Source organism: Capra hircus, chromosome 7 (assembly GCF_001704415.2).
Source record: "Capra hircus breed San Clemente chromosome 7, ASM170441v1, whole genome shotgun sequence".
Taxonomy (NCBI): Eukaryota; Metazoa; Chordata; class Mammalia; order Artiodactyla; family Bovidae; genus Capra; species Capra hircus.
In genome coordinates, this window is record NC_030814.1 from 38,731,569 (window position 1) to 38,756,092 (window position 24,524).

At 47.1% G+C, this 24,524-nt stretch overlaps 1 protein-coding gene across 1 annotated transcript in view; it reads left to right on the forward strand.

Moving 5' to 3' along the window:
- Positions 1–24,524, forward strand: part of CCNJL (cyclin J like) — a 64,625-nt gene that overhangs the window by 26,184 nt on the left and 13,917 nt on the right. Inside the window, exon 3 of the mRNA XM_018050089.1 lies at positions 3,811–4,024. Within this exon, the coding sequence (XP_017905578.1) occupies positions 3,811–4,024 (214 nt within the window). The remainder of the gene's footprint in view (positions 1–3,810; positions 4,025–24,524) is intronic.

A 24,524-nucleotide genomic window follows, 5' to 3' on the forward strand; every position in this document is an offset into this window, starting at 1 on the left:
TGGCTTCAGGTTCTGGGGGAATAAGTCAGAGAAGAGATCCTAGCATGAAATCTCTACCAGGCTTCGCTTTCAGAGGGCAGATCTCCCCTCCCTCAGGGAAGACAAGCAGCTTTTTCAGCGTCCACAGCTTTCCTCTGCAGTGCTGATCCCGGTTTGGAATTCTGCAGTTGCCTTACTCTTTGATGGTCATCTCTTTCCAACAGGGCCATAAACTCCATTAGAGTGGGTGATGTGTCCATCTTATTTTTTTTATAACAGCTTCATTGAGATATCATTCACATACCGTAAAATTCACCCTTTTGAAATCACATTCAGTTGCTTTTTAGTGTATTCACAGAGATGTGCAACCATCGACACTAAGAACATTTTAATCATTCCTAAAAGAACCCTCGTATCCATTAGCAGGTTCCTCCTGCCGTTAACCTTCCCATTTGCCCCCAGCTTCCAGCATTCGCTGATCTAACTTCTGTTTGTATGGATTTGTTACCAGAAGGGGGGCCCAAGAGTGGGCTCTTGTCTAACACTCGGAAGCAAATCGTCCGAGAAGACGCATGTCCTTACAAAGCAAAAGACTATTGGAAGGGGCACCCAGGCAGAGAACAGTGGGATGAGGGAACCCAGGAGGGGGTTCCCTCCTCCTGGGCAGAGGGTTCCTCTGCCTCGTGGTGCGCAGTCTCAGTTTTTATGGTAATGGGATTAGCTTTACCAGGTTGTCTGTGGCCAGTCATCTTGCTTGTGCCCACTTTTGGTCTGACTAGGGTCCTTCCTGATGGCGCCAGATTCTCTCTGCCAAGGGAGGATTTCTGGGAGGTTGGCCGGACATATTATGGGTTGGTGACTCCTCTCTCCTTTTGGCCCCTCCCAGATTTTCCTGGTTAGTTTTCAGTGGCAGCACCGTGTTCCTTATGGGGATCTCTGACCTCCTGTTGTGAGACAGCTCATGCAAGTGGTAATTACCATGCCTGACCCAGGCAGGCAGTTTTGGTCAACAGTTCCCTAACAGATTTTCCTGTGCTGCACATTTCATACAAAGAGAGTCCTATGATATGTGGCCTTTTATGACTGGATCTTTTTCACTTAACATAATGTTCTCAAGGTTCATCCAAGTTCTAACACATACCAGTATTTCATTCCTTTTTGTGGAATAATAGTATTCTATGGGATGGGTATACCATATATTTCCATTCATCAGTTGGTGGACATCTGGGTTGTTTTCATTTGGGGGCTATTATGAATAATGCTGCTATGAACTTTCCAGTTCAAGTGTTTGTGTGGTCATCTGTTTCCATTTCTCCTGAGTGTACACCAAGGATTGGAATTCCTAGGTCATGCGGTAACTCTTACATTTTGAGGAGCTGCCAAATCATTTTCCACAGTGGCTGCACCATTTTTCTTTAACACCAGCAGTGTCTGAGGGTTCCAGTTTGTTCCAATTTGTTCACATTCTCACCAGCATGTGTTTATTTTCTGTTTCTGTTTTTATAATAGCCATCTAATGGGTGTGAAGTGGTATCTGATTGTGGTTTTGATTTGCATTTTCCTAAAATAATGTTGAGCATCTTTTCACGTGCTTATTGGCAATTTCTATACCTTCTTTGAAGAAATATCTGTTCAATCATTTGCCCATTTTTAAATTGGGTTGTTGGTCTTTTTATTGAAGATTTGTAAGAATTCTTTGTATGTTCTGAATTAGGGTCTCTTACTGATCTGTGATTTCCAAATATTTTCTCCCATCCCGTGGGTTATCTTTACATTTTCCTGATGGTGTCTTTTGAAAGTTTTAAAATTTGAAGTCTAACTTATGCAATTTTTTCTTTTTTTAAAAATTCCTTCTGTTTTGGATGTCATATCAAAGAAACCACTGCCTAACCTAATCATAAAGATTTGTTCCTGTTTTTTTTTTTTTTTTTTTTTAAGAGTTTCACAGTTTTAATCTTACATTCATGTCTGTGTCTGTCTCATTCCTGATTATACCCCCTCTGCCTAGAATAATGCCTGGTATATAAAAGGTACTTGATACTTACTGAGTGAAATGAATGAATTGATATCTCTTAAATGAGTGAATGAACAGATATCACCTTGTCCCAAAGCTGTTGCTATTCACAGCCCCAGGGTTAAGAGAGGGTGTTAGGCAGGGGAGGGTCACCAGTTTGTTTTAATCTCATTCCCCAGTTGACCTGCCCTTAGTGAGCTCTCACAGTTCCTTTTCTGCAGCTTCTTCTTTACGTTTTTCCTGGATTTTTGCTTCTTTTTTTGTTTCCCTTTTTGACAAACTGTTGCTAAGACATTTCCTAAGTAAACTGTGTCTGATCTGCTTGGTTAAACGTATGGTAGAGGTATAAGAAAATTTTTTCATTCATCAAAATCTTGGGTGACATAGTTTTCTTGTTGCATTTACTTGTGTTTGACTGATAAATTCAGATGACACAGTAGTATATAAATTATGAAGGATAAGTCACCTCCTCAGGGTGTTATGCCCAAGTCGCGAAATCTCCCAATGACCACCAGGGAGCCGATATCCGATGCAAAAGCAAGAGAGTTTTATTACCAAGCTCCAGCTGGGGCTCCCACCGTTACCAGCGCAGCGGCTATAGGGAGGAGCCCTGAACTCTGGGTTACATTGCTTATATAGGGTATTCTCGCACGAAAACTTCGAAAAACGGGAGTTTCCGGGTTGGGAGATGTCTAATTGATTCCCTTCTGTGGAAGGGCTAGGTGTTGGGTTCTGATTGGTTTTCATTTCCCGGGCTGGCTACGGGTTCTAATTGGTTCCCATTTCCTGGGCTTAATTCGAATTTCCCGGGCAGGTCATAAGTCCTGAACGTAAAGTCAGGAGATCCTGATCTGGGATCTAATTGGCTCACAGGTGGTGGGGTGAGGTCAGGGGATTTCCAAAGACTCTTTCCTCAGAACTCTAAAATGGAGTCTTCTTTAACAAAATGGGGTAGCTTAGGTTCTTCAAGGGGACATATGATGGCTGGAACTTACTTTTAGAAAAAGTGTGTATATAGAGAAAGAAAAGGTGAGTAACAACTAATGAGTCTGGGCGAAGGCTATTTGGAGCTCTCTGTACTCTAGTTTCCATTAGGCTGGGCCAGGTCTGAGCCGTGGCACTCAGGGTCTCTGATCTTCACTGTGTCCTGCAGGATGTTGTAGTTGTGGCATACACGATCCTTAGTTGTGGCATATGAACTCTTAGTTGTGGCGTGTGGGATCTAGTTCCCTGACCAGGGATTGAACCCGGCCCCCCTGCATTGGGAGCATGGAGTCTTAACCACTGGACCACCAGGGAAGTCCTTATGCTCAGAATTGACAACCTTTCTTACACTGAATTTTTTTCAAAACAGTGTTTCTCACAATCCCATCCATAGAGGAAATTAAGCCGAGGACCCTGAGAGGTTACTGGCTTCTTGGTGCTTTATATCCATTTTTCATTTAATCCTCAGCTGTTGGAAAGGAAGCCAAGGTGAAGGTGGGCTGACCAAGGTCATACAACCTGGTTGAGTGGGAAAACCTGAATTTGGACTTGGGACTCCAACTTAAGTCCTCGTATGTGTTCTATGGCCTTGTGCATCTCGGGCAGTCGACCTTTTGCTGGGGATGGTCAGGCTGCTTCCCTTGCCTCTGTCTCCACGTTCTTGACACTTCACGTGCTCAGCAAGGGCGGGAGGGGGGTGGTCCAAGAGTTTCTAGAGTAGAGCGAAGGCCATCTGGGGCCTGAAGGAAAGCAAAGAGGGAGTGGAGGGAACTGATGCTCCCTGAGGCTCCCGGGAGGCAGCCCTGACCCCCCTTCTGCCCTACGTGTTCCAGGAGCTGAAGCTGCCTACCTTCCGAGCCCACTCCCCGCTCCTGAAGAGCCGCCGGTTCTTAGTTGACATCTTGACCCTGCTGAGCAGCCGCTGCCAGCTCTGCCCCGCTGCCCGGCACCTGGCTGTCTACCTGCTGGATCACTTCCTGGATCGCTATGACATCACCACCTCCAAGCAGCTCTACACCGTGGCGGTCTCCTGCCTCCTGCTCGCAAGTACGTGGACCCTGCTTCCTTCCCTGCGCCGTGCCCTCCTGCTCCATGAGCCCACATGCTCCCGAATTGCTCTAGGTTTCCAGGTCTTTGTGCATCTTCTGTATTCATCCTTAGCTGAATGCGAAGAAGAGAAGTTGCTCAGTCGTGTCCGATTGTTTGTGACCCCATGGAATGGAGCCTGCCAGGCTCCTCCATCCATGGGATTTCCCAGGCTAGAATACTGGAGTGGGTTGCCATTTCCTTCTCCAGGAGATCTTCCCGATGTAGGGATCAAACATGGGTCTCCCGCACTGCAGGGAGACTCTTTACCGTCTGAGCTACCAGGGAAGCTCTAGCTAAATGCAAGCTATAGTAATAATAATCAACATGTTCTTTAGCATCTAAAATGTACCAGGCTATAAGGCATAAGGATTTTAGCAACTTGATCTTAAAAGAATCTACATAATGACTCTAGAAGACAGATCTTTCAATACCTGCATTTCACCAAGGCACAGAGAGGTTAAGAAATTTGCTTGGGTCTATAGCAGATAGGATTTGAGCCCAGAAATGCACAATGCCAGAATCTGTGTCTTAACCCCATGTTACCTCCTTTCTGACACAGGGCCTCTGAATGTGCTAGGTGGGTGGCTGGGGAACTCTATCAACCGCTGTCCTTAGACGTGTTTAGAAATGTGACTGCTTGTGTGGGGCCCAAGCAGGACCTTCATATACTTGTCAGGCCTGGGCACAGGCCTCTTTGAATGAGGCCTCACTAAAACACAGCATGGCTTTGACCATCTGTCTGTCTGCCTGGGTAGGAAATGAATATGCTCCTAGTCTGGTCCAAACACAGTCTGCCATACCATGCTGCCACTTTAAAATCGCCCCCTGGTTTGCCAACAATCTTAAAAGGACCAGCCGTCAGGGTCCTGCCTCTCTGACCTCATGCTTTTCTCCTCTTCCATCCTGGGTTCCAGCCAGTCCCTCTGTTCCCCTGTCATAGAGCTTTGCGTATGCTGTTCCCTCTGCCCAGAGCCTCCATTCTCTTCCCCCGCCCATCTGGTCTTGGTTAGACGGCACTTGGGCCCTGCGCTTGCATCCCCAAGAAAGACTCCACCTCTGCCTGCAGAGAGTGGTGCGTATGTAAGGTGTAAGGTGTCTCTGATGTACAGTTCCACGGCGTCGTGGATTTTTAATTAAAACCCACCTCCCCCACTAAGCAGGCTTCCCTGATGGCTCAGCTGTAAAGAATTCGCCTGCAGTGCAGGAGATGCAGGAGATTCCAGAGATGCTGGTTCAATTCCTGGGTCGGGAAGAGCCCCTGGACAAGGGAATGGCTACCTACTCTAGCATTCTTGCCTGGAGAATCCCATGGACAGAGGAACCTGCAGGCTACAGTCCATGGGGTCACAGTCCAACCTGCAGGCTACAGTCCAAGAGTCAGACAGGACTGAATGACTGAGCAGCACACTCCCACTAAGCCGTGAGTTTCAGAGGGGAAAGCAGCACATAGGAAGGCCTCAGAATATAGTATTTGTGGACTAAAGGAAATGAGTGGAGCCAAGGGTTCCCTTAGAGTGGGGCGTCCACACTTCTCCAAGTTGCCCTTAATGCAGAAGAGCAGATACCCCAAAGTGACCGGCTGCAGTCACATTTCCTTGCCATCTAATCAGATTTTGCCTTCGTTGCTATATTATGTTATTGTCCTATTTTGTTACAGGGGGCCCTTCCCCATTCTTTGACTCCCACTGATGCTTCAAGAAGACCATGCCCATTTTCTCCAGTGGCTTTGTCTGTCCCTGGCACACTGCTGCGAACCCTTCATCACCATCACCCAGTTCCAAAGACATGGCATTAGAGTTTTTAGCATTCTGCCTTGGTTTCCACCCTGCCACCTGCCGTTATCTATAATCCCTGTGCCAGCTTTGGGTTTACAGCCTTCCGGATTTGTGATTTTCTCTACCTTGGACCAGCTGGCTTTCCCCTGTGATATAAGGCAGCCCGGCTTGCTGGGAGACTGGCCTGCTTGCTACTTCAAAGTCCCAAGTCAGCACGCAGCTCTCTTTGGTCTTGGGAGGAGCTGGGGGCTGGCGAGACGTCCCTGTCAGTGGAAGGCAGGACACGCATCGCATTTCAGGGGGGCCTCGGGGAGTCTGCGCCATGGCCTCTGGCTTGCTGCTGTCTGTGATCTGTGGTCTGCATCGAGGCCCCTGGGGCGGGGGACTTGGATTTCCATGGGTCCCCCGAGGCTCCGGCGTCTGTCTGGGGAACTGGGGTGGGAGGTGTGCGCTGAGGACTTCTTTGTTCAGTGGCTGCCATGGCAGAGGGAGGGGGCCTTTCAGACAGAGAGGCAGAGCCCCCGACACACCCACACGTCTGAGGGCGGCAGCCAGCCTCGAGTGGCAGGAATGGATTTTTCAGGACACCTGCCATATGCTCAGGGGCCCCAGGCAAGAAAAGTTTCCATGACAGCCTGAAATCCTATTCATTCCTCCTTCCGCCTCTCCCCAGGCCAACTGTCAGCCACAAGGGAGGTCACCTTGCTCAGGAGGTTCTGAGTTCTGCTAATTTCCTAGCAAATAATTAATTCCCAGATAAGAAGGATGACGGTTCTTGGGTTTTTGCAGCTGCTTCCAGGTGAGGGTCTTGCATAGATGGAACCCCCTCACCCACATGCACTTTCTCTGCTCCCATAAAACAGGAGCCGGTCAAGGACCCATGTCTCCAGATTGTTGAAAGAGGAAGAAAAGCAAGAGTTTGTGGGCTGGTGCATGGCGGACCAGTGGCAGAGCCACCCTTTGCCTCTCTGTGATCAAGTTTTATTTATTTATTTTTCATCCCCTGCATTGCTAAGTAGATTTTTAACCCCTGGACCACCAGGGAAGTCCTTGTGTGACCAAGTTAACTTCATTTCCTTCCTTAACAGAAGAGAGACTTCTGTTGTTGTTCAGTTGCTAAGTCGGGTCCGACTCTTTTGTGACCCCATAGACTGTAGCCCACCAGTCTCCTTTGTCCATGGGATTTCCCAGGCAAGAATACTGGAGTGGGGTGCCACTTCCTCCTTCAGGGGATCTTCCCAACTCAGGGATCAAACTCATGTCTCCTGCATTGGCAGGCAGATTCTTTACCACTGAGCCACTAGGATAGCCTGGAGAGACTCCTTCTGTAAGTATAATCTAGATATAAGTGAGTGAAGTCGCTCAATTGTGTCCGACTCTTTGCGACCCTGTGGACTGTAGCCCACCAGGCTTCTCTGTCCATGGGATTCTCCAGGCAAGAATACTGGAGTGGGTTGCCATTTCCTTCTCCAGGGGATCTTCCCAACCCAGGGATTGAACCCATCTCCTGCATTGCAGGCAGATGCTTTATCCTCTGAGCCACTAGGGAAGCCCCAGTCTAGATATAATCTAGATATAAGTGTGCCATAAATCGAATAGAGCCACTGTCTTCTGTGGTCTCACGTCTTATACAGCACCCCTCCCCAGCTGTCTTTTGGTTGTTGTTTAATTAAAAGGGCAATTTGACAACACAGAAACCCCACCACTTGCAGGTGAGTTGGCTTTGATGGTGCCACGTAATCATCGTCCTGATGGGGTGGCTGCATTGTTTACTGGTCCCTTTCTACACACCCAGCCCTGTGCCAGCCACTTCATACGCATATCACTTGGAAGCCTCGCAACCAGCCCGTGTAGTCATCCGCCCATTCTGTAGGTTCAGAGAGGCCCAGAGTCACACAGTTTGGAATTTTGCTTTGTTTTTTAAAATTGAGGTAGAATTCAAATCACAACGTAGAATCTACCATTTTAACCACAGTGAAGTGTGCGGTCCCATGGCACTCAGTTCACATGCCACTGTTGTACAGCCGTCAGCTCTCTCTAGTTCCAGAACATGTCCCTCACTCTGGAAGGTGCCCATGTACCCCATTAAGCAGTCCGTTCCCATTCCTGCCCGTCCCCAGCCCCTGGCAACCACCAGTCTGTTTTGTGTCTGTATGGAGTTGCCTATTCTGGATATTGCATATGGAAAGGGATCCTATAATATGTGACCTTTTTATGTCTGGTTTCTTTTAAGGTTCATCCATGTTGTAGTATGTGTCAGTACTTCAGTGCCTCATTCCTTGTTATGGCTGTATGGATACATACAGCCTTGTATGGATGGACTACAATTTGTCTATCCATTCACATGTTGATGGACATTGGGGTGGTTTTCACGTTTTGGCTGCTAGGATTAGTGCTGCTGTGAACATTTGAGCACCAATTTTGTTAGAACATTTATTTTCAGTTCTTTTGGGTATCAACATTGGAGTGGAATTGCTGCCCATATGTGGTTATTCTGTGCTGAACTTTTTGAAGGAAACTTGGAGTTTCGCCTTTGCCTCGTTATTGCCATTCAGGGATAAATGTGTGCTGAGTCCTTATCCCCAGGATATGGACCGGGGAAGGAGAGAAAGGAGAGAGGGAGGGAAAGAAACCCAGAAAGGCAAGAGGCATGACCAGTAGCATTTAGCTAGGATGGCAAGGCCTTAAATGTAGTATAAGATCTTACGATGATGATATAAAAAGTATGAGATGCAGTAAGTCCCCGACATACGAACGAGTTCTGTTTTAAGTGTGCATTCGTAAGTCCAACTTGTTCGTAAGTCCAACAAATTTAGCCTAGGTACCTGACTAACACAGTCTGCTGTGTAGTACTTGACTGTAATAAGTTTGTAATACATTTCATACAAATAACACATAAAAACAAAAGCAAAAAATAAAACGTTTTTAATCTTGTAGTACAGTACCTTGAAAAGTACAGTACTACAGTACAATAGCCGGCATACAGGGGCTGGTATCGATTGAACAGGCAAGAATTACTGACGGGAGGAGGGAGAGGAGGCGGGAGATGGCAGAGCTGAAGGACTGTCAGGACTAGGAGACAGAGAGCAAGCTGCAGTTTCACTCATGCCTGACATTGACAGAATACACATTTGCATCTTTGAATGTTTGCAACTTGAAGGTTCATATGTAGGAGACTTACTATATATATACATATATATATATACACATATATATATATTTTTTTACTGTATGTTTTTATTGTTAAAAAGAATCCAAAAGGAACAGAAGCACCTAGCGTAAAAAAATTAGTTTCTCCCCAAATCCATAGTCCCATTCCCAAAGTTTGGGGTGTATCATTCCAGATCTAGATGTACTTATGTATCTTCATAATTGAGAAAATAAACCTATTTTCATTTCTCGGAGTGGGGGAGGGAATGAATCATAGGTTAACAGCTGTATAAACTGCCCAGTAAACAAAATTGCCAGATTTCTTCCCTTCCTCCTTTTATCATTCTTTTTTTTTTCATTCTTTCTTTCCAGCTAATCCTAATTCCATTATACTTTCTCTTTGCAAGCTTCTGTTTTCTTACATTGTGACTTTCGGACCCCCGACCACTCCTTAGGAAAACAAGGTTTCTGAGTGCTGAATTGTTGGTGAGCTGCATCCTGCCCCTGAATTCTGATTTGTGAAAAGCTGTGGGAGCTCAGGGAGATGAGTCCATGTGTTTCTTGGGATAAAATTCTGACTTCCATTTTTTTGTAGCTGAGCCTGAGTCCAGTGCTGGCCTTCATCTCAGCCCTCATCCTTCTCCCCAGGAGAGGGAGGGATCAAGCAGGAGGGTGATCCCATGGTCTCTGCAAGGAAAGGACCCCTCTCTGTCCTTGGGTCCTCCTGCAGGGCAGGCTCCCTTAGCTGGGCCTGAGTCAGTCCTGCTATTCTGTGCTGTAATAGTTCTATCTCCCTCTGGTAGAGTTTTAAAATTAGCAGTGGTATACTCGTAATAAAATTCAAAGAATAAAATAATCTGTTGCCCATCCCACTCTCCAAAATCACTGCAGATGGTGACTGCAGCTATGAAATTAAAAGACGTTTGCTCCTTGGAAGAAAAGTTATGACCAACCTAGACAGCATATTAAAAAGCAGAGACACTACTTTGCCAACAAAGGTTCATCTAGTCAAGGCTATGGTTTTTCCAGTAGTCGTATATGGATGTGAGAGTTGAACTATAAAGAAAGCTGAGCACATAAGAATTGATGCTTTTGAACTGTGGTGTTGGAGAAGACTCTTGAGAGTCCCTTGGACTGCAAGGAGATCCAACCAGTTCATCCTAAAGGAAATCAGTCCTAAATATTCATTGGAAGGACTGATGCTGAAGCTGAAACTCCAATATTTTGGCCACCTGATGCGAAGAGCTGAGTCGTTTGAAAAGACTCTGATATTGGGAAAGATTGAGGGCAGGAGGAGAAGGGGACGACAGAGGATGAGATGGCTGGATGGCATCACCGACTCAATGGATGTGAGTTTGAGTGAACTCCCGGAGTTGGTGATGGACAGGGAGGCCTGGCGTGCTGCGGTTCATGGGGTCACAGAGTCGGACATGACTGAGCAACTGAACTGAACAGAACTGTAGCAGGCCCGTCTCCCTCTGGTAGAGTTTTAAAATTAGCAGTGGTACACTCACTTGTAATGAGATTCAAAGAATAAAATAAAAAATCTGTTGCCCATCCCACTCTCCAGAGACAACTCATGGGAACAGTTTCTTATATCTTTGCCCAAAACCGATCGAATGTATTTTCTAGGAATATTCTGTGTGTATACAAACATACAGTCAGTCAGCTTTCATGAGCCAAGATTCCATACTTGCAAATTCACCTGCTCACTGGAATTTATTTGTAACTCCCAAACCAGTACTTCTAGAAATTTGGGGGGCAGCTCTGTGCTTTCTCATTTCGGCTCTCATACTAATAGCGAGTGTCAGCTGGCCTTTTCCACTCTGTTTAGTGTCATGTTTTCTGATTTTTCTGCTTGTTGGTGATTTTGCTGTGTGACATGAGCCCCCACCATCATGTTGAACTACAGTATTCTGTTCTTGCTTTTAGGAAGGCTGTGCTGTGTGTTAGGAGAACATTTGTGTGTTAGGTAAGCTTTGTTCAGGCAGAAGGTATAGTGCTGTTAGTTGTGAGTTCAGTGATCATAAATCAATGATATATTAAACAAAAATACACAGAAAAGGTTACGTAGCGGGTTTTTTGGCCCCACTGGGTCTTTGTTGCTGCACTCAGGTTTTCTCTAGCTTCTGTGGGTGGGCTTCTTGTTGCCATGGTTTCTCTTTTGGAGCTTGGGCTCTAGGCACATGGGCTCAGGAGTTGTGGCACGTGGACATAGCTGCTCCGTGCCATGTGGCATCTTCTTGGACCAGGGACTGATTCTTAACCACAGAACCACTAGGGAAGTCCAAAAAGAAGCTTATGTGTTGGTTGATTGTGATCAGACTCACAGGAACCTAACCCTGTATCTTCCCTCTAGGAGCATGGTTCTGTGTTCACCGGATCAGTGTGCACCATGAATAATCAGAATCAGTTAGATCTGCACAAGTGGGTTAACACCAAAGGTGCTTTCTTTGTGGTTCGTTAGGGAACATCTTTCCCGTCCGTCTTTGTGGAGGCACCTTACTCTTTATACTGAGTGCAGAATTCTCCATGTTATAAACACCGACATCAATAGAATGATTTCTCTGTCAATGGATATTTACACTGTCATCCTTTTTTTTTTACACTGCTTTACACAATGTGACAACAACTGTCCTTTCCCTTGCATCTTTGCACACTGAAGTATGTCTGTGGGATAGATGCCCAGAGATGGGATGGTTTTGGTCAGAGGTGTGTGCATTTACGGTTTTGGTAGGTTGCACTGAAACCAACAGCTGAGGATCCTTTTTTTCTTCAGTTGAACTTAGTGTGCAGGAGCCTTTGGAGCCACACTCCACCATCAGGAGAGCCACGTGCCTCCCGCATCCTGGCCCCTCATCACTGTCTGCTAGGGCTTCCCAGCGGGGAGTGCATTTGCATCCCGCCTTTCTGCCTTGTCCTGTCCAGGACGCCCAGGTAAGAAATGAGTTCCCACAACAACTGCTTTCAAGGCTTCTTAAGCCGGACATCAATAGCCTCATCTCTTAGTGAAGGTACCAAAAGAAGCACTGCCCATTGGCCTCCGCAGATTCCAGAAGAGGCCTGTCTTTCTCTCAGTAAACTGTCTTCCTCTCTCTCTCACCCCTGTATCCTTCCCCTCCCCTTCCCCTGCTTTGATTACTTAGCTGCTGAGAAGCAGCTTCTTTGCCAGCGGAGTGGGGGGATGGTCGCTTCCTCTGAAATTTTGAGGTTTCGGAAACTTGAAAGCAGCCTAATCCCTCCGATGTGCCTGCTCGACAGGGATGAAGGAAGATGCCCCAGCTCGCCCTAAAGCCGGGGATTCTTGGGACCCCACTGGGGCACCAGTCACAGGCTGCTTGTGTGCCGGCATGCTCAGTCGTGTCGGAGCAACTTTTGCAACCCTTTGGACTGTAGTCCTCAAAGCTTCTCTGTCCATGGGGTTTTCCAGGCAAGAATACTGGAGTGAGTAGCCATTTCATCCTCCAGAGGATCTTCCCAACCCAGGGATCGAACCTGCATCTCCTGTGTCTCAGTAGATGTAAGTGGGGGCAGTTTTTCCAGGTAGCCTTGTTCAGGGTGTGCCTCAAAACAGTGTGAGACTTGCTTATAGAATTAGACTCAAATCTGCAAGGAAACTTGGCTGTTCCTGTTCAGGAAATAATTCAGTGCTCCCTGCCTCTCATGCAAGAGTGGTCGGCCCTGTGTTTCCTTCCGGCCATGGTTTCACATTTCAGAAGTCAGGATGGGTCTCACTTTTGATGCATGCACTTGATATGATCAGTGTGTGTTACTTCCTCCAGAAAGCTGCTGCAGTGTCCGTGGTGCGTATTCTAATCCGTAGTATTTCAGCAGTGCCCACACAGCACAAGACAGGCTAGAAACAGTGGTCTGTCACGTGAGGGCCACGCCAAGCAGCTCCAGTGTTACTGTACAGTGAATGAGGACGTGGTGATTTTCCATTTCCTGTTCCTGTTTCTGCAGACTGGCAGGCTTGGAACTATTTGAGGGGAGGGATTCTGTGTGAAGTGCCCGTCAGACAGCTGACTGGGCTGGACACAGAAATTGTGCCATTTGCCCTAGCAAGTCTAGTACCCAGACCTGTTTGGCTAAGGCCTGCTGTTCTGGTCTCAGAGGTTTTTTGAGGGGACGGGGAAACTTGAGCTGCATGAGTTGATCTATCATGCGGTGTTCAAGAGCCCTTGACCCCACGTGAGTAAAATAGTCACAAAAAACCTGTATTCCGCCTTTGCTGTATGCCAGACACAGCGGTCAACCTCAAGGAGACGGGGTGAATGGTAGAGTTCACCTGGAAGACTCAGCGGCACATAGCGGGGCACAAAGCAGATCAAGCCGGCATCCTAAGAAAGCAGGCTTCAAGCCAGGCATGACCAGCAAGTCCTGGGCACACGCCAAGAACAAGCCAGTCACCCTGCTGCGAAGATCCGAGTGTCCTTACTGTTAGGAGAACACTTCGGCTCACACCATGACTAGGATATCGACATTGGGCACTCTCTCTGCTCCTCATGCTTTTTGCGGTTTGGCTGCTGGGATCTAGGCATCTTTATTTTCTTATTTACAGTACCTTGAACCCACTGAGCAGTGAATACTCAGTGTCTTACAGTTCTTTCTCTGCTCTCACAGCCAGAATTGCATTATAAGCATCCTCCTGCTAATGCTGAAGGCTTAGAGGGCAGAGTTCAGAGTCCTTCATCATTGGGCCACCAGTTCCTCACACCCAGAGGCTGTCCTCCAGGTTAGAGCCCTTCTGTGCTTTGCCAAGGAGACTTGGGCCCTGTGTGGTGGGGGGTCCACACCTCTGGTCATACCGTTCTGCCCTCCGTGAGGCACCCACCAATGTCTGCATTGGTTACAGTAGGACCAGCAAGGCAGCTTTCGGTTCTTTTCTTTTTTCCTCTCTCTTCAGTATAATTTCCAGGCTTCCCTGGTGCCTCAGTGGTAAAGAATCCACCTGCCCATGCAGGAGATGTGGGTTTGAACCCTGGTCTGGAAAGATGCCACGGAGCAGCTAAGCCCATGCACCCCAACCACTGAGCCCACATTCTGCACATACTGAAGCCCTCGCGCGCCCTAGAGCCTGTACTCTGCAACAAGGGAAGGCACCTCAGTGAGAAGCCTGCACGCTGCACTTGGGGAGGAGCTCTCAAGGCAGCAAAGACCCAGCACAGCCAAGGAAAAAGAGAAATAGAATTATTTTTTAAAAAGGAAAGTATGATTTCCATTTTACTGTCTTTTCAGAGAACAGTATTTCTTCAGTCTTTAAGGACTCATGTCCTTTCGTGGGCTTCAGTGGAGGTCATGGAGCAGCACCTGCAGTCTAAATCAGGGTGCTGCTGTTCAGGGTGGCACTTTCTGAGAATGCTGCCTGGTTGACTACTTTGCTGTGAATGGTACAGTTCACGCAATAGTGTTGTTTCACATACAGCTTGGGAAGCACAGAGGCATCGAAAACACTTGCTTCAGAATTGTCGTCCCTGACGGCTGCGGCCTCTACAATGTTCCGAATGACAGATTTTTTAAAAAAGAAAAAATATTTATTTTTGGCTGCACTGAGTCTTTGCTGCTGCGCATGGGCTTTCTCTAGTTGCAGCGAGCAGGGGCTACTAGCTAGTTGTGGTGCACAAGCTTCTCATTGCGGTGGCTTCTCCTGTTGCGGACCACGGGCTCTAGGGTGTGGCCTTCAGTAGTTGTGGCGCGTGGGCTTAGTTGCCCTGAGGCATGTGGGATCCTCCTGGACCAGGGGGTGGCAGGGACCAATGTCCCGTGCATTGGGAGGCGGATTCTTAACCACTGGACCTCGAGGGAAGCCTGAACGACAAACTTTTTAATGCCTTATCCTTGGGCAAGCATTGGGCATAGTTGGTGCTGTGAACAGGCTGCACGTGACCACGGCTTTTTTTCTGCAGGATCATTGTTCCTTCTTTTCTTGGTGATCTTGGAAACGAGGCGAGAGAGAAGGTTTGCTTTAAAACTCCTTTCAGACCCAAAGGAAATGTGCCAGCCTAGCCTTCCCTGGGAGGTCAGATGAGATTAATCTTTTTCTTTTTTTGGCAGATCTTAATTCCGAGACCAGGGATTGAACCTGGGCCCTCAGAAGTGAGAGCATGAAATCCTAATCAGTGGACTGCCAGGAAATTCCCCCGAAATGAGACTGTATTATTTGTGTTTGCCTAGATTTTCAAGATGGTCTTCAGTGAGCATGCCTCGCCCCTCCCTACATCCTCGTCTTGACCAAGGGCAGATCCATGTTTAGGAACCTTCTCTGGCACTTAGTCTGCTGGTTCTGGCTTCGAGGGTCCCAACAGTGGCGTCTTGATTTCCGAGAAGTTGAAACTGTTTTTCCTCAGTGGCAGAATGATATTTGTTCCTTGTAGAAAATTAGAAAATAGAAAGCTACTTTAAAAAAGTAGTAGCTACAATAAAAGCTACTTGAAAACCTGCTGCGTTTTTTCCTACAGTCAGAATTTGGGGGTGGAGGGCAGATCCTGGCTTCAGTGATCATGGGATGGTTAAGATTTATTGTTTATAGGCCAGGCGGTGTTTTGAACTCTTTGTATGGATTTGCTCATTTAATCTTCAAAACCATCCTGTGAAGTAGGCACTGTTATTTCCTCCAGTTGACAGAGGAGGAAACCAAGACCCAGGGGTTGGGTAACTTTCCAATTGGGTGAGCAGCCCGGATGGGGACCCAGGTGGCCCCGAGTCCTTGCTTTCGGCCACTATACAACAGCAGCCTTTGTCACTGAGCAGGTCATTCTCTTCCGTGGCCATAGCAGGAAGACTCAAACCAGCAACCAGAGAGGTTGCTGGGAGATGCCTGGCTCCTCTGCTTTCTGAGTCTGCTGAGCCACGTTTCAGCTGACCTGGATGGAAGCTTCAGCCCCAGGGACCAGGCCTCATGATTGGAAGCGGCTCCCCTTCTGACCTTGAGAGAGGTGGCCAAGGTTGCTGCCTTGCTCCTCCTCCCGCCACCTCCTCCTCTTCTTCTCCCTCATTTTCCTCCCCCTCCCCCTTCTCCCTTTTCCAAGCAGAGAAGTTGGAATAACAAAGGATCCAGAACTCCTGACATCCACGCCTTCAGCTGAGAAGAGAACTTGTCAGCTTTTCTGTGGCTGGCAGCCCAGTCAGGCCTGGTCCGGAGCTGCCCAAGTCAGCTGGCAGGGGCATTCTGCAAAGCAGTGGCCTTCATTACAGGGGAGAACTCCCTTCCTCTGCACAAAGCAGTGCTTGACCCTGGCCCCAGAAACCAGCTATGTACATGACAGGGGCCACATTGCATGGCCCTGCTTTTACACTCAGTGAAATTATTTGAGTCCCTTTTAAAGAGGAGCACAAAAGAACCCAGGCTTTGCTGTGGTCAGCGAGTGAAGTCATCGCGCCAGTTTGCTCCATCCTGAGACAGGGAAGCCCTCACGGCCAGAAGGGAAGCCGGTGTGTGACCCAGCTGGCTGAATGCCACCTCTGACTCGAGGCATTTTTACAATTTCCTCCTGGAGAAAACAACTACCCGCAGCCTCACCTCCAGTCCAGAGTTGAACTCAGGAATTGAGCCAGCCTGTCAGAAATGTGCTTTGAGTCATTCATTCGTTATTTATTGAGCTCTGCTCTGTTCTGGACCCTGAAGATGCAGTCATAACAGAACAGCCTGCTGTGAGGAGGGGAACGGGGAGGCTCTGAAAGGCAGGGTGAGCCCAGGGACCTGATCGTCTCGGGCCACACCATCTCCCAGGCTCAGCGTGTAGTAGGTGTGTGTGTGTGAAAGGAATCTTGAATTGCAGGGATCATGGACATTCCTTAAGGGCCTTTCTTTGTGTCCTGAGGAAGGCAGGGAGCTCAACCATGGAAGAACCCCACTTTACCTTCCTGCTGGGTCTCCCAGATGCCCCAGTTTGGCTGGGATCACAGACTTGTTTCTGCAGGATATTTCCTAACCTCTAGATCCCTGGAGGGGCTGGGGTTCTTGGATACGGTGCGTCTGGAGTAGGTCTTCAAGGACAGACTGGGGTGTAGGATGCTCCCCACTTGCCACCTACAATGGTCTTTATAGGTTCTTCCCTTCACTGAAGACTGCCACCAAAGCACTCTTTTTTTCTTTAAAGATCTAATTTTTAAAAAAATATTTATTTGGCCATGCTGAGTCTTAGTTGTGGCATGTGGAATCTTTATTTGTGGCATGCGGGGTCTAACCTGAACAGGGATCAAACCTAGACCCCCTACATGGGGAGTGCAGAGTCTTAGCCACTGGACCACCAGGGAAGTCCCCGAAGTACTGTCTTACAGCGGGAGGGTTTTCTTGCTCTGTCCCTGGCTTTCTCTCTCTCCCACCTGAAATCTGGTCCTCAGGTGAAGCTGTCACTGCACCTGTGGCTGACTGCACGGTTGGCTCTGAAGAGAGCAGATGTTTATAAAGCAGTGCACATGCCAGGGTTTGTTGAGCTCTGGGCCCTTCTGAGCATGCTGAGCCCTTGTGCCATCCTCACGAGCATTTTGTCTCCTCCTGTCACTCCTGTTGCTCATGCCCTGAGGTTGAGACTCGCCCCCAGCCACGCAGCCGGTGATTGACCGAGCCTCCAGAGAGCCTGGGTGGCCCTGCGTGCAGTGCTGGCTCTGGCTTCTCCATCAGTTGGCTCAGACTGTCGCCCCTGGTTCCTTGGAAAGACACTTGTCTGCTGCATATGAGCATGGCCCTTTTGGGGATGAATAGGAAGCAACCTTCTGGCCTCAATAACTAAAAAAAAAATTTTTTTTTTAATGAAAAGCTGGTTGGGTGGAGAGGAATCTGTCCTTTTTTTAAATTTTTCTTTTTATTGAAGTATAGCTGATTTACCATGTTGTGTTAATTCCTGCATCACAGCAGTGATTCCCTTATACCTACATATATATCTATACACACATTCTTTTCATAATGTATCCTTTTCCATTATGGCTGATCATAGAATGTTGAATATAGTTCCCTGTGCTATACGGTAGGATGTTATTTATCTATTTTATATATAAAAGCTTACATCTGCTCGCCTCACCCTCCCAGTGTATCCCTCCCCTGTCGCCCTCCCCCTTGGCAGTCACATCTGTTCTCTGTGTCCCTGATGCTGTTTGTCTCATAGATCGGCTCATTTGTGTCATACTTTGGATTCCACATATAAGTGATACCACAGGATATTTGTTTTTCCCTTTCTGACTGACTTAGTAGCTAATTTCCAGGTCCATCCAGGTTGCTGCAAACCCCATTGTTTCAATCTTTTTTGTGCCTGAGTAGTATTCCGTAGTATACATGCTCCACATCTTGCTCATCTGTTGATGAGCATTTGGATTGTTTCCATGTCTTAGCTGTGAGTAATGTGATGTGACTATAATATCTTGTTGAATTATGATTTTGCCTGGATATATGCCCAGGAATGGGATTGCTGGATCGTATGATGATTCTGTTTTTAATTTTCTGAGGAATTTCCACACTGTTTTCCGCCGTGGCTGCACCAACTTATGTTCCCACCAACAGTGTAGGAGGTTTCCTTTTTTCCCCACATCCTCTAGGGGAGGCTATTCTTTATTGCAGAAAGTCTGCTTTGGAAGAAAAAACTAAGTCTCTTTGATCATACACATCTTTAGTGGAAAGGCTCTGGGATTAAATTGCTAAATGGCATAAAGAGGAGGATTGACAGAGGTGAGTATTTGTGGACAACAGGGTGGTTAGATGGGGAGGTTGCAGCTGGCCTGACACCCATGTTCATGGGAATTCCTGCGCCCAGATAAATATACTCTCGGAGACTTTCTGGGATTGCAAGGATCTTTGTGACTGTATCTGAGATTTCTTGCTTGTGGAATAGAAAACTCTAGACTTTGGAACCATTTCTGTATTCATTTTAAAAAGAACTGCTTAAGTATTAAATTTGTGCTGGCTGCTGTGCTAAGTGAAGGGCATCTACAATGTTACAAAGACAGATGTGTTCCCATCCTATTGGAATAAGGAGCTAGCCAGACTGCATTTTGCTCTTGCTCTTCACAACTGGGTGATTGGGCAACTCACTTAACCTTTCTGAGCTTCTAATTCCATGTGGAAAACACTCCCAACCTCTGGGGTTGTTCCCAGAATGAACTGAGTTTGCTTGTCAGTTCCTGAGGCTGCTCCTCCCTGGGGGCTGCCTGCATTGTTTGATGCCTGCTGTGCAGTGCTGGAGCCTGGGAGACAGAGGGGAGCCCAGAGTGAGCCACGTGCCCTCTGGGGCTCACATCCTGGTGTGTGGATTCTCTGCCTCTTGCCAACTAGCTAGACTAGGAAATTCCCTCCCCTGTGAGGAGGACCCATCCGGGAAAGGCCTTGGACCCCACACTGCCCTTGACTTCCCAGGCTCTGGGAACCTTGAAATCACTAGCAGAAGGGTAGAATTCAAGGTCACAGTCTAGGGCAAGGAGGCTGGAGCCACTCTGGCATTCTCTTGGGGGTCTGGTACAGCCCAGCCGGTGGGATCAGTGGGGCTGAGGGAGCCTTTGGTTGGACTTACTTTCACCCCTTTTTCAGAGCCTGTAAGAAAATGCTTGTAGTATTGACTGCCAACGCTAGTTCATCTCTACTTAACTAACAGGACTTGAGAAGAACATCCCAGGTCCAAGGTGCAAAGAATAAATACCAAGTTCAGCAAATAATAGCAGCAGCTGCTACCATTTATGGAGCGATTGCTTTACCCCGGGTCCTTTGCCAGTCATATTGCCTTCTGTCTCCTTGAGCCTTCCCAACCATCCTTTGGGGTGTAGGGTTTCCATGTGATTGCCCAGAATCGTGCGAATCATAACAGCAGTGAGGATGGAGAACTAGCACCTGAGCCTGAACTTGAAATCCTTGGTGGGGGTAGGGATGACAGTTCCGAGAGGAGGCATTCTTGACTGTTTCCATTAAGGACCTCCCTCCCCCAGAATCTGGGTTTCCCCTGGTAGCAGGATTCTCAGCCCTCATTAAATATCTTGCTCAAAAACAAAAAGCAAACAAAAAAATCCTGTTCTTCCTGAAGGCCACCTGTCTCCCCTCCCTTAAAAGAAGAGTCTAAGGAAGAATTTGCATCAGAAAGGTCTTTCTGCCTGGCCCAGCCTGGGAACTAAAGGGCCCGAGTACTTCCTCTCCCAGCCATTGGGGAAAAGCCCTTTCCAGCAGGACTTTCTCTTTCCTCTTGGGTCTTCACCTCCTCTACCACCCAGCACCTTCTATAGTCATGTCAGAAGATATTAGGTTCACTGGAGGACCAGGCAATCACCAGAGTGGCTCTTTACCCTCTGACCTGCTTACCACCCTTCCCTTTATCATCGGCTGCACACAGAGTAGGGCCGAGGGCTGCTGGAAGAAGGAGTAGCCATGGGGTCTCAATCCCTGATCGAGAACATTTTGTTTCTCCGTCTCAGATGAAAAGCGGGGGCGGTGGGTGTGGGGGGAGACTTTAAAGTAGGAGAGTGGCCTTTCTTGAGAAAGAGCAGCTTTGCCTGTTTTAAAAGGCATTGCACTTCTTTAGCAAAGAAGAATTGTTTTCATAGCTGTTGCATTAAAACCTGGTCTCTGTAGCCAGGAGGCCTTGGCCTCATGTCTGAGCCTAGGTTTAACTCCTGAATGAGCAGCAGGTAATCCTAAATGAATCTCTTAAGTGTGTGTCTTGCCAGGGATGTAGGATTCTTGCAGGAATTAACTGGAATCTGTCTAGTAGAGAGTGGGCAGCGCTGAGCTCGGGCATGAGAAACAGTCAACTTTTTATTAAAAGGCCAGCTTTTTAAGAAAAACTCCCATTCTGTGCTTATTTACCTTTTTGTTTAAGGATTTTTCTTTTCTTTTTTTTTCCTCTTTTGGCTCTGTGGCATGCAGGATCTTAGTTTTCCAACCAGATATTGAACCTGAACCCCCTGAAATAGAAGCACAGAGTCTTAATCACTGACCCACCAGGGAAGTTGCAAGACTTCTAAAGACAGTGTAAATGTGGATGATCATTAAAGGTTCCTAATGCGTTCATCGGGTTTCATTATAAAATTTTCTCTGTGGGTTGTTTTTTTTTTAATATTTAAAATTTTCTGAAATTAAGAGTTTGAGGGGTTTTTTAAGCAATTAAAAATATTGCTTCTCTTGGTCCTACTTCAGAAAAGTCAGTATTCTATTTGATATGATCTATTTCTGCTTTATTGACTATGCCAAAGCCTTTGACTGTATGGATCACAATAAACTGTGGAAAATTCTGAAAGAGATGGGAATACCAGATCACCTGACCGGCTTCTTGAGAAACCTATATGCAGGTCAGGAAGCAACAGTTAGAACTGGACATGGAACAACAGACTGGTTCCAAATAGGAAAAGGAGTACATCAAGGCTGTATATTGTCACCCTGCTTATTTAACTTACATGCAGAGTACATCATGAGAAACGCTGGGCTGGAAGAAGCACAAGCTGGAATCAAGATTGCCAGGAGAAATATCAATAACCTCAGATATGCAGATGACACCATCCTTATGGCAGAAAGTGAAGAGGAACTAAAAAGCCTCTTGATGAAAGTGAAAGAGGAGAGTGAAAAAGTTGGCTTAAAGCTCAACATTCAGAAAACGAAGATCATGGCATCCGGTCCCATCACTTCATGGGAAATAGATGGGGAAACAGTGGAAACAGTGTCACACTTTATTTTGGGGGGGCTCCAAAATCACTGCAGATGGTGACTGCAGCCATGAAATTAAAAGACGCTTACTCCTTGGAAGAAAAGTTATGACCAACCTAGATAGCATATTCAAAAGCAGAGACATTACTTTGCCAACAAAGGTCTATCTAGTCAAGGCTATAATTTTTCCAGTGGTCATGTATGGATGTGAGAGTTGGACTGTGAAGAAGGCTGAACGCTGAAGAATTGATGCTTTTGAACTGTGGTGTTAGAGAAGACTCTTGAGAGTCCCTTGGACTGCAAGGAGATCCAACCAGTCTATTGTAAAGGAGGTCAGCCCTGGGTGTTCTTAGGAAGGAATGATGCTAAAGCTGAAACTCCAGTACTTTGGCCACCTCATGAGAAGAGTTGACTCATTGGAAAAGACTCTGATGCTGGGAGGGATTGGGGGCAGGAGGAAAAGGGGACGACAGAGGATGAGATGGCTGGATGGCATCACCGACTCGATGGATGTGAGTTTGAGTGAACTCTGGGAGTTGGTGATAGACAGGGAGTCCTGGCGTGCTGCAATTCATGGGGTCGCGAAGAGTCGGACATGACTGAGCGACTGAACTGAACTGAACTGAAGGCTTGATTGTCAGGACAGTAGGTAGAATAAGAAAGAGCTAATCTTTAGTCAGTTCCAAGAGACAGAAAGTAGAAAGGCAGTTATCAGGGGCTGGGCGAGGGGAACAGAGAGTTGTTAAGTGGGTACAGAGTTTCTGTTTTTGCAAAATGAAGAGTTCTGGAGATTGGTTACACAGTAGTGTGAATGTACTTAATGTCGCTGATCAGTACAATTAAAAGGGTTAAAGTGGTACATTTTGTGTTATGTGCATTTTACTACAATTTTTAAAAATGCCATTTTTAAAAAAAGGAAAAGCTATTGTGTGGATATCCTTTCCAAGGCTTGCTGGCTTGCAGTGTCTGGCCACCGTGGTGGAGACTGTTTAGGCCACTTGGTGGACACGTGTCATCAGTCTACTAACTGTGACCTTCCAAGAGTGGCTCAGGCTCTCTTTGAACCAGCCCCTGGGAGTGTGGGAGCAGTCAGCTAGCTGATGCGCAGAACATCCTCAAAGGTGGTGTTTGCATGTTTCACCATCACCACTAACATTGGGCTCATGTGTGTGCCACTGGCCTCCCAGATTCAGGGTGAGTGCTTTGATAGGCTTAGGATTTCTTTTTATAATTTTATTTATTTTTGGCTCTGTGGGGTCTTCCTTGTCTCGAGGGCTCTTCTGTAGTTTCGGCAGGTGGGGTGTACTCCAGCTGTGGTGCATGGGCTCCGCATCGCAGTGCATGGGCTCCGCATCGTGGTGCATGGGCTCCGCATTGTGGTGCATGGGCTCTGCATCGTGGTGCCTTCTCTTGTGATGGAGCAGCAGCTCTAGGGTGCGTGGACTTAGTTGCTGGCGGCTCTCCGGCTCTAGAGCACAGGCTCAGTAGTTGTGGCTCATGGGCTTAGTTGCTCTTTGGCATGTGGGATCTTGCCATACCAGGGATTGAACCCATGTCTTCTGCGTTGGCAGGTGGATTTTTTACCTCTGAGCCACCAGGGAAGCTTAGGATTTTTTTTTTTTAACCTTAGTATGTTGATAGTACTCCCACTGTTCAAAATTGGAACAGTGTGAAAAGAAAAATGTAGGTGAAATGGTAGATGAAATGTAGATGAAATACAGATTAAATTCTTTTTTTTCAACCCCAGTATAACAATTTATTTAGGAAAGGATCATCCATGGATGCTAAACCATTGAGTTAAAGGTTGTTGGGAAACAGGGTATTCACTTCATCTTGAGGTGTCACCTCACAGATGACTTATTAATTTCACAGGAGAGTGGTCCCTTTAAAATAGAGAGATCTGGTTTCAGCTCCTTAACCAAGTCATCAAATGTAGCATTGCTATTGCTGGGACAAACTGACCTTGTATAATTCCTGAGGAGACCCAGTAGGAACAAAGCATCGCCTCTGTAGTCTTGTTGACCAAACTGTTTGATAATGAGGAAACAATCAGGGAAGTCCAGGATATGGGTCACTGTACCAGACAACTGGCCCAGATTCATCCAGAGTCGGTGTCATGAAAAACAAAGAGTGGGGCCAAAGAGATGTAATAGACACCATGTGTAGCCTTGTTGGATCTGGATCCAAAAAACAAAGGTTATAAAGGCATTTTCAGGACCCTTGGGGAAAGCCAGATATGGATTGAATGTTAGAAACTGTCACTGCATTACTGTTGATGTTCTTGGAATTGTGACTGGCATTATAATATAGGGAAATGTCCTCAGGGATGGATGCTGAAGTAACGAGGGGTGGCATGTCATGTCTGCAACTTAATTAAAATAGTCCAGCAAAACCAATATTTATATACTACACACATACACACACACAGAATTTTGTGGCTCTGTGTCAGCAATTGGTGACTCTGGGGAGGGGTCATCTGGGTTCATTGTTCTGTTCTTTCATCTCCTGTGGATTTGAAAGTTTTCCTAATAAAAGTATATCAAACAAGTTGGAGGCAAACTGTGGCTCTTGCCTGACTTGGAAAGACTCAGACTTCTGTCCCCCACTCCTCCAGGGGACCTGCCTGAAGACTCCTGGCATTTGTTGTCTGTGCCCTTTGTCAGTCAGGAGCAAGCAGCTGGGTGGCGGTGCTTGGTGCTGGCAGGCTGGGAACAAAGGGCTGCCTGGCCCCCAGACCTGGGAAGAAGGATGCCCTGCATATGCAGTGTCAGAAACTCATAAAATCTTTGCTGGCTGTAAAATGTGTTGTTCTAATAGCATGGGCTGTGAGGTCGCTCCTAGGTATGGACTTGAGTGCTTGCAGGCCCTTTTCCTCTAAGTCCCTGGGGCTCTGAACAGAACCTACCTGGGTGCATCCAGC